General features: G+C 36.8%; 1 protein-coding gene across 1 annotated transcript; it reads right to left on the reverse strand.

Annotated features, from left to right (window-relative positions):
* Positions 1–594: 594 nt before the first annotated feature.
* Positions 595–14,740, reverse strand: OPRK1 (opioid receptor kappa 1). The gene is made up of 3 exons (XM_088130590.1): positions 14,452–14,740; positions 5,654–6,010; positions 595–1,574 (listed from the first exon to the last, which is right to left on the reverse strand). Exons 1-3 carry the CDS (start codon positions 14,712–14,714, stop codon positions 1,052–1,054), a joined length of 1,143 nt encoding a protein of 380 aa, XP_087986716.1. The 5' UTR covers positions 14,715–14,740; the 3' UTR covers positions 595–1,051.
* Positions 14,741–17,141: the final 2,401 nt, after the last annotated feature.

The following is a 17,141-nucleotide window of genomic DNA, read 5'->3' on the forward strand; positions in this document are numbered from 1 at the left end:
TTTTGATTGTGCTTCATCTTAACAAACTAATTTGATAGAGACTAATAGGATCATCAATTGATTAATTTGCAGCCACTGTTTCTATCTATGATCTGACTGTATCATAATTGTATAATGTGTATTTACATATATATGATCTCTAAATTTTTGGTATATGTTAACAGCTACATTTTTTTGGTCAATATACATATTCTGGAATAGTGTTTGATGACTGTTTGTTCATCAGGTTTATCAAAGTCTTTAATCACCTGACACTTCATCTTTTCATCTGGAGAATGGACCCAGAACTTCTACACTAAGTTATGGTCCATGAACTTTAGGGCTCCCCAAAGGTACAATATAAATTGCTTAAATAAATACAATTCACCAATATTGATATGAGAAGCTAATTATATAGTGCTCCCTCAAATTAAAAGCTATTCATTGAAAATAGAAAATCCATAATTAAAATGCTTCAGTTGATCAGATGAAATATTATCATCATATAAATCATTACTGTGTGAATCCATTCAGAAGAATTTTCCAAACTGTTGCAACAGAAGACTAGATTTCACAATTTAGTGTATGATTCATGGCCATATAAATAGCTGGAAATGCACTGCATACTCAATCAATATAAGCAATATAAGGAAATACCAGTGTTTGCTATTCTGACAAATACAATTGAATTAATGATATGGTGAAATAACCTTACTCTTTAATAAAAATTTTAAGCAGTCACTAAAAACTATATTTTAACTTCCACATAAAACCTAAATAAGGGGTCAGAAGAGAGAGAAAAAAGTGCTACTTCCCTTCTTCTGCCCCAAATGACTACTTTGCTATATACAAAGTTCTGTTAATCACAGAATTCAAGAATTTATCATCAGTGAGCATGGTGAACACCTTATTATGACCAATAGAGGCTATAGTTGAAACTATGGAGATTTGTAAATAATATCAAATAGTTCTTTTACTGTCCATTTCATACTGCTGTAGTTATTTGAGTTAATCCAAGATCATTGGATTCTTCTCTTCCAGGAGCACAATATGATGACATTTCCACAACTAGTCATGCTGGCTTGTTTGTACCATCAGCGTCCCCAGCATGAGCAGGATCCTGAATTGTGTTTCTAACTCTGCTGGTACTTTGTCTGTCTGCATTCATCTTAAAAGGAAAGCAGAAATCTTTGAAACAACGCTTGAAGTTTTCATCCAAAAAAGCATACAGAATGGGATTTAGACTGCTATTTGTGTAGCCCAATGCAATACAGAAATAATAGCTAGAAATGGCTGCAGTGCTATGTGAGACATCTCCAAGAGCCTCAACTAACACAAAAATGTGGATGGGGGTCCAACAGATAATGAAAACTGCAACTACAACAAGAACCAATCTGGTGATACGGCGGAGGTTCCGATCTTTTTCTCGTGATCCAGATAGAAGCCGCACACTTTTCAAGCGAAGGATCATCAGAGTGTAACAAACAATAATAATTAGCACTGGGATAATAAACGCAAATACAAAGACACAGATTTTCATAAAGATGTCCCACCAGACATAGTCATCATCTGGAAACTGAAGAGAACATTCAATGCTGCCTGTATCTGTATATAAAGGGACCCATAAGAAGAAAACAAATGAATTTGTTTAATTAACAATTTCACAACAACAAATAGCATAGAATTTACAAAGATTCAAAGTTGTGTCACTTTCCAAGGCTAGAATCAAGCACTGTAGGCCAGATTCATAAATCCTGCTATTCTCCTTTATTACACTTGTATTAACAGTTGTTATTATAATCAGTGGTGGAACATTAAAAAGCATATTATATTGCACCCTGGATTTGGTTCTATCGATTAAATTGAAGCTTACATGGAAACTCTCCACTGTGGCCTACAAATGGAGATTAAATCTAATAAGCTTTGCAAGATGTTTACTGAGGTTTCCTTCAATTAAATGCAAAAGGTATAACTATGCACAGGGGATCTTTCACTCAACTGAAAAACTTAAGGAACCAAGGTAAATATAATAAGTTTCAGTCTACTGTATTACTGAAACCAAACATAGAGAATAGTTCCTAATTACATCTGTACTTTCTAATTACAAACCCACAACCTCCATAATAGACTTGCTACTTGTTAAAACCCTCACTACAGACTTGATACTTCTGCAGATGTTTATGGATGAACTTTGCAAATGGGGATATTATTATCCTTAATTTCAGGCAATACTACCCCTCAGTAATGAACTGGAGTGGTTAGAAGGATAAGCCCTAGCTTTTAAAGAGAGTTATCTAAGCAGTAAATACAGCTGAGAAATGTATGCAGAACAAAATGTTCCATTTGCTATTGTAAAGCATCAGCTCACCCAACTGAATAAAAAGACAAGTGGGTTTTGCTCATTTGTAAAAAAAAAAAAAAAAAGTGTCTTTGAGCAAGAAAGGCATAGGTCTGGTGCATAGAAACTAGCAAAATCAGTGCAAGTCCATCTAGAGCACAATTGTGCAGTTTGAAGTGTGTGGCTCTCAAAACCTTGAATGTGATTCCCCTTGCCACTAGATCATAATATTTAAGCCCCCAGGAAAGAAAAAAAAATGGATATATTGGATACACAGGACATAAGCATATCAATTGTGGTTTTGTTTAATTTAATTTAATTTAATTTAATTTAATTTAATTTAATTTAATTTAATTTAATTTAATTTAGGTTTTCTATTAGCTATGCTAATGTTTGGAATGCAGTTTTTAAAACAATCTGCTTCTCTGATCCAGTGGATATAAACTGCATACTGTACATAATTCCTCCACTGTATGTATATTTCCACACCATTTCAGATATCTTGGACAATGCCTTGAAAACTCTTCAACTAACAAGGTGATTTACATAATAATCAGCAAGATTTGTTTGCCACAGGAAATATTTATCACATATGGGCAGTCCCCAACTTCCTCCTATATATTCAGGTCAAATTTTAATTTTATGTATATAGCTAATAGGCATTATGATGTGGCTTATTGCAGGAGCAGCCAATTTGTGGCTCACAACCTGAATCTGACCATACAAATAAATTATTATTATTATTAGGGTTGGTTGCATAGTCAGCCAGGTGTTTAGTCTGGATTTGGCATTTTAATCTGCCTATCGAGTCCTTCCCAAGGACCTGAGATAGGCAGATGTTGTTGTTTGATGGTGTTAGAGGTATTGTCCCAGGATATAAGCTGTTCCAAGTAAAACTGCCTTTTGCAATTGACTGAAGTGATTTTATCAATACCGATGGTCTTCAAGTGGTGCTCCAGATGTTTTGGGATCGCACCTAAGGTACCTATAACTATTAGTACTATCTTTGCTTTCTTTTGCCATAGTTATTCTACTTCTATTTGCAGGTCTTTCTGTTGTTGTTGTTGTTGTTATATTTTTTTATCCCGCCTTTATTATTTTTATAAATAACTCAAGGTAGTGAACATACCTAATACACATTGGTCCTCTTATTTCCCCACAACAACCCTGTGAGGTGATCTGGGCTGAGAGACAGAGACTGGCCCAAAGTCACCCAGCCGGCTTTCATGCCTATGGCAGGACTAGAATTCACAGTCTGCTGCTTTCTAGCCTGGTGCCTTAACCACTAGACCAAACATCATTATTAAAACATTTTAGGAAACTTGTAAAAAGTGACATATATAATGATAATACTAATAATTTAAAAGGGATTATATAGAAGTTTAACATAGTGGGATGGGGGGTCTTTAAAAAAGCCTATTAATATTATTCCACTAGTGGATATCATACATATTCACTTTGGAATTGATGAAGTGTAGACCATAGAAATTACTCTAATGTGATCCAATGTATTTTTAACCTTGCTATAAGAATATGATATAAGTCACATATTCTTCATTTCAGGAACCATTGAAAATATATTTACAGATATTGTTGTATGCAGTTGGTTATAGGGGTGTGCAAAACATCTCAAATTCAAAATATTTTGTCCTGTTTAGTTTAGAGCTTCCATTTTGAACTCAAAACCAACTTGTTTCAAATATGATACACTTCCAGAAAAGGCAGAATTGCTCTGAAACAATTATTTTAGCTGGAAATGGAGCATTGTGAGCTCAAAATATTTCACCTCCTTATTTAACTGCTATATCATATACTAGTTTTGCTAGTATGCTAAACTATAACTGCTAGTAGTAGAGATAGTACAGATGTGCAAAGCTTTGATTTGGAGATTATGTGCCAGATAAAGTCAGTTTTTTTTTCTGAAAAGCATATTAATTCAGTTCAGTGTTTCTAACTGAAGTGATTTTACCAATGAATGAATTACTTTATTTTTTTAACTGTTGATATTATTTCATTTGGTTTTATTATTTGTTTATGTTTCATTATCACTACTATATATTTTATCTTTGTAGGATAAACAACTTAGCTATTGTTTTACATTATTGATATTTACCACAGATGTCTTAATTGCTACAGATGCTTTTGCTGATTGTTTTATAAGTTGTCATGAGTCTGAATTGATTTTGTAATAAATAAATAGAACAAATGAACGAACATTGATTGACAATTGAACCAGTTGGGCTGATTATCCAACCTGGAGTCAAACTGCCCAACCTAGCAGCAGTAAGTAGTCTACAGTTTTCTTATTTCAAAACTAGAATTAGAAAGAGAATAAACATCAAACTTCTAAATTTCCCATCATAAATTGGGCAGATGGCCTTCAAGAAGCCATTCTCACTAGGCATCTTTTGATCTATATTTCTATCTCTAGTTTGGGAATAACACAACTCTCTTACTGAATTCTATCGTTGTAAATATTACTAAAATACTGACTAGATTTAGTTCATACATGATACTAAGCTAGCTATCAGATCTGAACCACAAAAAAACCAAATGACCACTAGGTATCCAGAAAGAGAAAGAGAAAACTTTGAGTGGATGGCAGGAAACAAAAAGATTCTGAAAACGTTAATTCTTTTCCTGCCATCTCATAGTTGTCCAGATTTTTGCAGTCTAGATCTGGGAGCACTACAGTAAGTCATGGATTGTTTATCTATAGTTTATTGAATAAATTAGAACATACTACGTCAAAACAAGATAAATGACTTGCCATGATGTGCTATTCATTTATAATCCAGCCTATAATTTCTAAACAGTATTAGTAACCAGAATTTTACTAAAAAGTGTGAAAAGCTGAGTCCTTCTTTTCATATGTTTGTAATTAGATATTTAAATCATGCTCTATAGTAATGACATCTAGGAAAGCTTCTCTTTTTTAATGTTAGAGGGAGGCAGAGATAATATCGGTAAAGGAATACAAGATCTCTTAACAGTTAGGAAAGACTGTAAATGAAATCTCAGCCCTGGGAAAATAGTAAGCATAGAAAGAGACTTAAAATAATCCTGCCTTGATTCTGCATGGGATAAGAGAGGACAGAAGGAAATTCTAGCCAGCTTTCAAGATTTTGTTATTATATCCTCCAACAACAAATGGTGTCCTTGTGGAATCCATTTCCTGACTTTGCCTATCTTGCAAGGCTGAGCTTAAAGGAGGGATTCTCAGAAGTAGAATTACTTCTATTAATTCTGAATAAGTTAGCAAAGCACATAGAATAGACTTAAGAATCAACAGTATACCACTGTTTTACAGGCTACATACAAAAATCAGTGTTGTACTCACCTTCCCTGACCTTGGTACCTCCAAGAACTATGGCTGAAATGCCAACGGATGAAGATAAGACCCAGATGCATATATTGATGATCTTGGCCTTCAGAGGAGTGCGAAAGTCCAGGGCCTTCACTGGGTGACACACAGCAATGTAGCGATCCACACTCATCATGGTCAAGGTGAATATGCTTGTAAACATGTTATAGTAGTCAATTGAAATGACTATTTTACACAGCACATCCCCAAAGGGCCAAGAGTTCATTAAATACTCAGTACTTTGAAATGGCATAGTTGTGGTAACAAGAGCATCTGCCAGAGCCAAATTAAAAATATAAATGTTGGTTGCAGTCTTCATCTTTGTGTACCTAAAAAAAATAGTGTTTTTAAATATTTTTCCATAAGTCTAATACAGAGACTATTAAAAAACAACCACACCATTTTGCGTAGTATTAAATTTTAGCTTTCATACACGCACACACATAAACCCACACACCCATACCAAACTGCTTCCCCCAAGATAATACTTTTTATTTCTTTGAGGTTCTGATGGGGAAATATTTTGGCAGAGATAAAAGTGCATCAAGTCTCTGGGAACAAAACACATCCCTGCATTTCCTCATTGCCTGCTTTTCCATGTTGTCTGTGCAGCCCTTTTATCAGCTGCCTCTGAAATACAGAGGAGTTAGAGTTCCACTACTCTAATCCATTCCTTTTTGCCCACAGTGAGGATGTAATACAGCCAGTGCTGAAACCTAACATACCAAAGTTACCTCCAGACTTAGTCTTATTGGGGTAGATGTAAATCAACACAAATCACTGTTTTAATGAATTGATTCTCCATGATGAGATTCTGCTCCAACTTATGCTGTTTATTACATTGATTGTTAATAAATAATTATTAAAATTATTTGTTTTAAATAAGGAAAACAATTTCCTGCTTCCTTTTCTTTGAAGAAAGAAGGGATACTAGATAACATATTTTTGTTCTGAAAAGAAAGGATGCTGAAATTGCATTGTTTGAATTGGTTTTGTATTTGTTTACACTCCTCTGGCATGTAAAAATGCCTTGATTGAGATGAACTTCATAAAGTGTAACACTTTTGAAAAAAAACAGATTGTAAATTCCTAAATAGGATAATCATTTAGCTTTGTACTTGATCCCTGCTTGTTGGGATCATGAAGCTTGAGAGAATATTACTAGAGGAAAAACACAGCAAGAAACATAGTGATTATATCGACTCCAACCTTCAGAATCAACAACTGAATATTGTACTCCATGACTTAATTGATTTAACATTGCCCTGCTATGTTACCAATTAAGTTTTACTTGCTACAGGCAGAACTGAATTCATGAGTGATTTTAATTAGAGTATGCAAATTAAGTTATCAGCAACAAAATTTATTTGTAGCTAATGAAAATAAAATATTCTCTGTTGATGACAAGTAAAACCTAGCATTTGTTTTCTTTGAAACAAAAACAAAATGCAGTTATCATAATCTCATCAATATTTTACTCCATAGGTATTAATTATTATGGCCATTTTATCAAATGCTAAGTGGTCCTAATGACAGAGTAATGCTGCTCATATCTGATTATATTATTTCCATAACATTTAAAAAATCACAGAATGTGACAGCATATAAGTGACATTGGCTAATCATAAACAAAGCTGAACAGGGTTAGACCCATTTATTCTTTGGATGAGAGGCTCTCAAGAAATCCCAGGGCATAGACTTCTAATATTTAGAACATTCAATCAGTAGAATGTACTATGAATGCACACAGTACCACTTACAATAATTTGCCCCTATGAAGCACTTCACTATTCCAAGCTAGTAGTTTTCTTGTTCATATTATCTCACTCTTCTTTTTTAAATAATATTTCCATTTGCATTAGTGAAAAACACAGACATAACAGGGCTGGATAGCTGCTTCACATGGATGGTCTGCCATGTGCAATTGACAGAACAATACTGCATTACAAGGGGCCAACACAGAGCTGTCTGTCTCCATGAAACAGACTTTAGATTCTGTAACTGTACCCATCCTACTTTTCATGCCTACTATAGAGTCTTGCTTCCACTCTATTAAAATTAAAACAGCACTAGATCTGGATCTCATGGCCTTTTGGAAAGATCAAAGAATCTGGGTACTACTTATTTCTGATTTTGAAGGGTTTAGAGATATTTCAATATTATATGGAGAATCATGCAGGTGCCTTGAAACACTTTTCATAAATCTAGAACAAAACAGATTTCAGTGCAAGTTTATCTATCAGAGACATGTATTCAGTTCATCTGTCTAATTAAATGTTACTATGTAATTATAGAAGTACCCAAATTAACTTGGAATTGTGGACCTTGGGGAGGAGTATAAGACAAATTTCAGAATTCCATATCTCACTTTTTCAATTATGTTTTCAATGTTAGCTCTCTGGCTCTCTCGGTCTCTTGCTCTCTCAAAAAAAGAGTAGTTATATTTGTCTGTCCATCTTTTGTCTTGGATCAGGGACAGAAAGCACAAACAGTTCAAGATCTAACTTCAAAAAGAATATCTAACTGGGATTACTAATGGCCAGAGGCACACAAAGAAGACTAGTTGGTTAGTCACTCCAGGAGACAAGTGCCAAACCAGTTTAAGTTCCAGAGGGAAGAGACAAGACAGTGCAAGTTGGGGGTCAACAAGAATGAATCAGAATGCTACAGAGGTCTATCAGGCAGAGAGGGATCAAAGCACAAGGATAACTAAATACAATCAATTGAAGTAGCTTCTCAAACAGAGCACTTTATGCTAAGGTTAGAGCTAAAGTATTTCAGCTGATAAGGATTTACACCTTTATTATGATTTAATAACAAAACAATGAGAGAGCATCATATGCAAATAGGTGTACAGTGAAATGTTATTAGTTCTATTCATGCTGGTTAGTTAACAACATTATTTAATAAGCACTTACACATGCATTCAAGATGTAATAAGAAAGTGCCCCGTCACTTTAGTGCATTCTAATATACTTTAAGGTATTAAGGCAAAGTGGGATTCTTATAGTTTAATCCTATGCACTCTGTCTGGTATAGTATTGAGCTATAAATTGAATGTGTGATTATGAAGATAGAACCACCTCCCACCTCCTCTCAGATATCATCAGAAACAGTCTTACCTTTTCTCCCTGCTGAGTTTTGCCAATATAACTGTAAAAAAATCCCTTGTTAGAAGCCTAACAAAACCTAGAAAATGAGTCACATTACTGGAAGCATATAAGATGATTTGGGGGGAAAATGGCCTACTTCAATCCTGAAGGTACTCAGCTGTTCTTCCATTTAAAAAGCAGCCTGGTACAACTGGAACTGAGACACAGGGAAAACTCAGAACTGCTGAATGAGTCACACTGCCATTGGTACCCATTATTACATTGACAAAGGCATTGAGACAGCAGATCCATAATGCTGCAGTGGTTTTTCCATTACAAATTGAAATTTGAGTCATTTTCTTCAAATTTAAATAAGTGATAAATGATATTTCCAGTGAAGCTCCTGCTGTGAAAAGAATGTTAAAATAGCAAAGGTTCCCCCCCCCCCGCCCATTCCCACCATTTATATGGTTGCCATAATCAGAAATGCATTAGAAAAATACCCAGATCTTCGCATCACCTACCCTCAGCTTTGCTTCCTGTAGAACGTGGATGGGAACATTCCAATCTTCCTGGACATCAGTTCCTAACAACTCCACCTGCTATAGCTAATGGTGAAGAAGGCTAATAACTGAAGTTCATCAATATCTGGAGGACCACAGGTTTCCAACTCCTGGTATAGAAACTAATCCAACACCTACCCAACTGAAAATTTCTTTTCTTTCTTTCTTTTTTTCCCAACAGTGTCACTGTCTTTCATATTAGAATGCTTGTTTTACTGTATTTGCTGGGAAAGTCTTGTTTCATTCCTTCCTTAGCAGCTGTGTAGGAATGAGCCTCACAGTTGCCAAGCATACACATCATAGGTCATTTACTCAGATTGGATTCCAGAGCTAGGCATGAATGTCTTCCATGATACTTTTTTCCACAGTACAACACCAACAACAACAACAAAATCCTACCTTGTAATATTTCTTACTTAGCCCTGTTCCTTGGATTCCTTGATAATTCTAGATTCATTAAACTTTTACAAACAACTGGCCAACAAGCCATGTTCAGTTCTACAGTACTACATTACATTCATTTCCCTTCAGTCTATCTGCAGGCTACATCATCATAATTTTGAAATATTAGGTCTCTAAACAATAATTGCATCCCATGTGTCCTGTGACTCTTGAAGGAAGACTTATTGACTTATTTGCCTCCAAGGGGAATTCCTCTGTTGTGAAATTTTTTGAGAATTTCTCCTCCCTACAAAGAAATGTGGAGAAACTTTCTTCCCAATTTTTTTGTCCACCAAATTTCAAATGGCCATTTGTGTTCTGCTCCATTAACAACCATCTAATACATTTAAAGTTGGAGGAGGAGAAAAAGAAAAGGAAAAGGAAAAGGAAAAGGGGGGAGAAGGAGGAGGGGAGGGGGAGGGGGAGTCATATCCAAAGAAGCAGAGATAAATACATTAAGCCATGAACCAAACTGGTAGATGTTTGTGGGAATGTTCTTATTACCCAGATGTCTGAAGGACTATGCAGACTGGCTGTTGATTCTGGCTGTTGAGCTTGATTCTCTTTACTGTCTCCTGCATTTTTCAATGATGAGAGGTCTTGCAGTATGGAAAACAGTAGAATAAGGCTGTGTAAATGATAATACAAACCCAATGGCATGGTGCTAGATGTCTCCAGTGAGATGGAAAGAACTCATGAAGAACGGCTCTGAGCCTTCTTCCCATTTCTCAAGTCTGCCCCCTCTTCTGTTTCATTGCAGTTTGCATCTGCCTGTTTCAACCTCCATCTTTGCTAGAACAAAGTTAGCTTCATCCAGGGCATTGTCACAGCAAGGGCAAGAGAAACCAGCATCCATTCAGTAGCTACCAGATGCTGCTGCCCTTTGTGAGGAACAGAAGCAGGCACCAGTCTACAGAAGCTAGGCACAACATGACCAGTAACCACCAGCTGACTTGCTCTGACTTTTGTGAAATTCTGATTTTTGTTGTTATCTGCAGATTGCAAAAGGGGGTGGGAGAAGGGGTGCCAAACATCACTTAACTGAGCTATTTTCAAACTGACAGGTCATGAATCTCTAGCTTTTATTTAAACACAATTTCCCCTTCTTTTCATTGCAGCTATTTAATTTCTTGGAAAAAATAGCAATGATATTTTGTCTGTGCTAAACATTTTTATGTGTGTCATCTCAGCAGCTTTTATAACCATAAAGCTTATTATCCCCATATTATAGGAGAATGGTGGCTGGGGACTAGCTTGCCAATAAGTGACTTCATGGCTGAGCAAAGATTTGGGTGAGAGACTTCCTAAGTAGTAGAATTGCTGAATTATTATGGCTCAGTAGAATTCAACATGTTGAATACTGTACCTCGTGCTCGAAGGCATATGATCATTCCCTAGCTTGCCAGAGAAGCCTACAATGTTACATGAAAATGAAATAATGGTAACAGTATCTGTAATTTATGGAAGGAAGAGAGGAGGAGTCAGCAGCTGGAAATGCTATTATTTTGGCATGTCTCTACAGGCATAGCCCCATGGAATCAAAGGAAAGTTTTGTGAAAGTCTGGAACAGAGGCTTGTAGTAGAATCCTATGCTCTGTATTGAAGTTCTAATGATAAAAGGGCAAAGCTCATAAATGCTGTGTTCATTGAAAATAGCTTTTCCTGTGTCTGGGGTCCTTTAAATATACTGGAGTTCAAGTCTCATATTCCTGAGTCAGTGTGGTCAAATGTGAGGTGAGGGATTGTGGGAATTGGTCTAAAACATGTGGAAGACACAAAATTTGGGACTGCTGATCTAAGGCATTCAATTATCACAGGTAACCATATAGCATTTCATGTCAGGCCACCATAGATTAGATTCTCAGTAAGAGATAGAGTGCCTTGCTCATTAAATCTTGTGTCTAGTACACATATCTGTTTTACATTGTTATTTCGGAAAACATCTGCCAGTTTTATGGATGATAATTCTGAGGCTGAAGGTTTCTTTGCTAAAAGCCAATTCAAGAAGCAGAATTCAAAGCAAAAAACCAAACCACACCAAATCACAAGCTATACTGAAGGAAGTGAGACACCAATTACAGGTTAACAGTGAGTGTCAATTCAAGAAACTAAAGAATTAAGTGTCCAATCAATTGCAATTTCATTTCAGCACTTCCCTGTCACAAAGAAATCAGAGTGATGGGTTGAGCCCCAAATTTGTACTCCTCCTCCTCCTCCTCCTCCTCCTCCTCCTCCTCCTCCTTGGATTACAACTTTGTTACATCAGAAGAGGACAGGAGAAATACCCTAGATCTGACACTCCTCCTGACAAATAACAATAGAATTGTTACATATTGTAGTGATTAGAGGCATTTCCCTTGAATGATCTCTTTTGGAAAATAAACATTGTGAGTTCTCCGTTTAATATTATTCTGAAATATTTCTCACAATCTGTCTTATTTCTAATTTATCACCACTGTTATTGGATTTCAAACAGAGAACGAACTGCAGAATTTGAATACCCTGTGACAGATGAGACCAAAGGTTTCAATCAAAATAGCAAGTATACTGTAATTACTATGAGCAATTGATTGTTGGCAAATTGAGGAAAAGAAAATATTAAAAGTATAAAAATACAAAAACAAACTAGGCCAGAAACTAGACTAGGAAGCATCTCAGAAGAAGGAAATGGCTAACACTTTTTGCCAAGAAAACCACATAGATGTATTGATTTAAGCACCAGAGTCAACCTCAATTTAAAGGTGACCTTACTTTAAGGTAGAAAATATAGTTTATAATTTGTGGCCAATAACTCTTCCCATATCCTTCCACATGGTTGCTAGCATCTTTAGAAAAATGAGGTTTTAGATTACTGTTAGATTTAGACTTTCACGCCTAGAGCACTGATGCTTAAATCAAAAGCAAAAACTGCAGAAACTGATTTAAAGATTTTTTTGTTTTGTTTTGTTTTGTTTTTTTAATCTCAGATTTTGTTCAGTTTACTAATGCCTTGCCACCACCATTTTCCTATCACATGATGTGGAAACAGAAGTATATCCACACCAAGTCTTGTATGAAGCAAAATTATAATGATTTCATGAAATCTAGAAACCAGTTCAGGTGTACCAAATCCTGATTAAAATCTAGTCTACTCCCAGATTATTCTGTTAAGTGAAACTCTGCAGCACTCTCTTTCTCTAGACTCCACAGACAAGCACAGAGCAGCTGGACAACTGAATGCTTATTAGACTTCCCGTATTCCATTCGCATATTTATTTTATTAATTTCTGTCTCCCAGAAGCTCCTCAGAGCACTTTACAAAAGATCAGTAAAAACAATACAAAATAATACTATCTCCAGTAAAGCCCACAACAGTAAAAATAAATACAAATATAAAAATTGAAATGGGTTTGAAGCAAATGATTAGAAAGGCAGTCAAAAAGGCAGTCGCTTGCCACCCACAATCCTGTTCCCTGCAAGATAAGTTGCAAGTCCTTAAGGTAGGTCACTGAGAGGTCTCTAAGCATCAGAAATGTATACTGAAATAAGGAAGAGCTGGGTATAGAACCTCCATTTAGCTGAATAACTTTGTGAACATGACCTTGTTCACATACATACATTGGGAAGTGGGGAGCTCTACTGAGCTTAGGGGTTTTTCCTGCACAGACGTGGCACTCTAGATGAATCTCATTGTAAGTCATATTTTGTTTTAAAAAGTATACAGAATAAAAAGAAGATTATTTGAAAGCTAAAGGAGAACATAATTAGAAAGATGATTGATGAATAATTTGTATGTGTATATATTCTACATAAAATTAGTAATAATATAAGTGACATTTTTATCCCTGGGGGGAGCTGTAGCCACATATTTCTGCAATGCTTTCCAACTGTCACATAGTCCAGGCTGATCACCTTAAAACAGTGTCATCACTTTCCCATTTCGGTTTTCTCCATCTATATTCCAAATGAAAGCAGGGCTGACACTAAATCTGTTTAGGCAGTTTTTCCACAGCTTCTTTACTATGCTAATCCAAAGTCTCTTCCTGGGAAACTCAACTTCTGGTGACTATATAAACAAAGCTATGCAGTTTTCTTATCAACAGTACAAAAGTGGCTTGCCATTGCCTTTTTATGGAATGTTTTTCAACTTTCCAGACTCATGACAGTCCTGATAGTGCCCTTTCCAGGTATTACAAAGGCCCATTCCTGCTTCACTTGTGAGCCCAGAAAAGTCAGCCACCTGCTGCATCATCTAAGGCAAAGCAGAAGGTAATATTTCTGGGAAGAAATCATTTCCTCCCCTTTCACTCCTCACCCCCCAGCCCCAGATACCAGTTTGTAGATTATTCCCTGATGTGTGTCCATCAGGCAGCACCTAAGGAATCTTAACACTTAAATGTTAACAACGTTAGCCACAATTCTATTGTTGCTAGCAAATGCCAAGATTTCAGGCACACCTTTCTTCCACTATATCTCAAAATGCTAGTGATTAAAAATGCAACCTTCTGAGTCCAAAACATACACTTTACCATCACCTACAGACTATCTCCTTGGATGCAATAGTTAAGCATGGACCAGTGAGCTTCCTGATCTCCTTACCTTCTTTCCCTTCATTGATATCTGCTTCCTGTAATAAGAATTTCCCCTTTTCACGGGTTAGCAAGATTTACCATAATTGCCTTTCATACTACTTACCTTATGATGACAAACATAACCAGAGAGTTGCCCACCAAGCCCACCACAAAGACCATGGAGTAGACTGCTGTGATGATGATAGGAATAGCTGGGGAGATATTGGTCTGATTCTGCTGTAAGTCCTCATACATGCCATTGCTGCTGTTCCCATATTCTTCCCAGTCTGCAAGCCAGCTGTGGCTGGTTCTGCTTGGAAAAGGGCAATAACCTGGGGGGCAGGTGGGACCTGGCTCTTCACGAAAAATGTACACTGGGGATTCCATGGGGGATTCTCCTTCCAGCCCTATTGGGAAAGATAAGCTGGAAGGAGAGGAGAAAGAATAGATAAATGCCTGGACAAAGAAGAGGCAAGGAGAGAAAGAAAGAAAAAAGAAAAAAAGCATGTAATGGACCAAATTCCCCAAAGACACTAAAACTGAATTCCTGCAGTCTAGTCATCTTTAGTGTGGTGGGAGGCATTAAAATAAAAAAAATAAATTCATGAATATCGGCATCTGATAAAATAATTGCTTAGCTGCCAAATCAGAAGTATTTTATTTTTTGAAAACATCTAGTCCACCGGAAATTAATGGAACAAAGCAGGATTAATACCAGCTTTGTTAGATGATAGGTCAAGGAGCTAAACCACATCACATAAAAGGTCTGATACTTTTTTGGGACTTTTAAAAATATGAGGTAGCTCCAAAAGCTTGATGAGTTCTTGAAGTACATTTGAGCCACTATAGACTGAGGTACTTGCTTTCCTGAAAAAGTAGATCCTTTCTCATCAGAGAAGAAGGATCCTGTCCTCTTGAAAAAGTAATCTTTCAGAAAGGTAGAGAAATAGAATAGTTGCAGCATTACCTTAAGTGCAGTAAAAGTACGAGGATCTCCCAGCAGATATTCTCATAAGTTGAAAAGCCTCCTCTCCCTATTCCTCTGCACTCTTGGCATTGGAGTCTTCTTGCACCATGGAAGGGTTTGCACTCCTGGGGATGCAGAACAGATGGGATATCAAGCTGGATCACAAGCTTTCACTCCAAAGCTGCAGTAGCTGTAACAGCAGCAGGCTGCACATTCTCTTTCTACTAAGCTGTCTCTGATACACTCCCTGTCTCCCACTCGCATTCTGCAAGCTCTGTATTCTAGCAGTCCTTGCACACATTCCCTTCCATGCTCACGTGACTTCTTCCTAAACACCAAAAGGCAGGCAAAGTATTAAGCAAGGGGTGAGACAGACAATCTTACAGCACCTGGAAGATTTTTTTTCCACCCTCCACATTGCTTTCTTACCCTGTATCATCATCATTTCCCAGTGTTTTAGATTTTCAAACAACTGAATCCCCTTGCCCATGACTGTTGATTAGTTCAGGGTTAATGATATGAGAGGCAATGATAAATAGACATCTCAGATAAGCATATCTGATTGCCCACATGACACATATTTTAAGCATTGAAGACTGCTCCCTAATCTGCTGATATTTCACACACACACACACACACACAGACACACACATTTTATTCAGTCCAATAGAAAAGAATATGCGTAGCTCAGGGTTCAACTGTGGAGTCCTTGGGGTTTTCTGAGCTTGGTTGTTTTTTTGCAAATGTTTCGTAACCAGCTAGGTAACATCTTCAGTGCTAGAATGGAGTGGAGTTTGCTCTCTGTTATATACAGTGGCTTGTCCTCCCTGTGTTGGTGTGTGTGTGTGTGTGTGGGGGGGGGTTCCTGGTAGTTCCTTGATTAGAGTATTGTTTACTGCTTGATCGTATGTCTGGTGATAATCTTGGTGTTAATCTCTGTTTATCTGGGTGATGATTGCTGGTGAGGAAATGTTCTGGTCTTTTGTTTCCTTTTTATTGTCTCTTTTGAATAGTGTGTAGATGTTGTTTATCTCTATGTGCCTGTGGATGGCTACTTTGTCTGAATACCAAGCTTCCAGGAATTCCCTCACATTTTGGGATTTAGCTTGGTCTAAGATGCTGACAGTTTCCCAGCTGAAACTATGGTTATATCTGTCCATGTGTTGTGAGATTAAGGAGTTTTTGTTGTGTCTTCTGACTGCTAGTTGGTGTTCATAGATGTGCTCTGCAAGCCTTCGGCCTGTCTGTCCTACATAGTGGTTGTTACAGTCCTTACACTGTATGTTGCATATGACTCCTGTTTTTTCTTCTTGGGCTACTGGGTCTTTTGGTTTACTTAAGATGCTGTGGAGGGCTTTAGTTGGTTTGTGAGCTACAGAGATGCCATGTGGTTGTAATAGTCTGTTGGTTGTTTCTGAGACGTTTCTGATGTACGGCACTGTTAACCTTTTCATAGACTGTGTTGGTTGTATTGTAGTAGGTTGAGTGGCCAGACACTTTTTGATAAAGTTGCATGGATGTCCATTTTGTTGGAAGATGTGGTATACGTGGTCTGTTTCCTTTCCCCGCTGTTCTGGGTTGCTGCAGTGCATTTGTGCTCATTTGAATAATGTTCTTACACAGCTTCTCTTGTGGGAAGTTGGGTTGTTACTTTAGTAATGGAGTACTTGATTAGTGTGGGTTGTCTTCCGATAGACTTGGGTTTCTAATTTGCTGTTGTTTCCTCTGCTGATGAGGATATCCAGGAAGGGTAACGTGTTGTTGTTTTATTCCTCTCTGGTGAATTTTATTCCTTTGAAGATGTTGTTGATAGTTTCATGTGTCTTCTCTAGTTGTTCCTTTTTTAT

Source organism: Python bivittatus, unplaced genomic scaffold, assembly GCF_059951505.1.
Source record: "Python bivittatus isolate LINGU-HERP-01145 unplaced genomic scaffold, Pbiv_v1 ctg000840_np1212, whole genome shotgun sequence".
NCBI lineage: Eukaryota > Metazoa > Chordata > Lepidosauria > Squamata > Pythonidae > Python > Python bivittatus.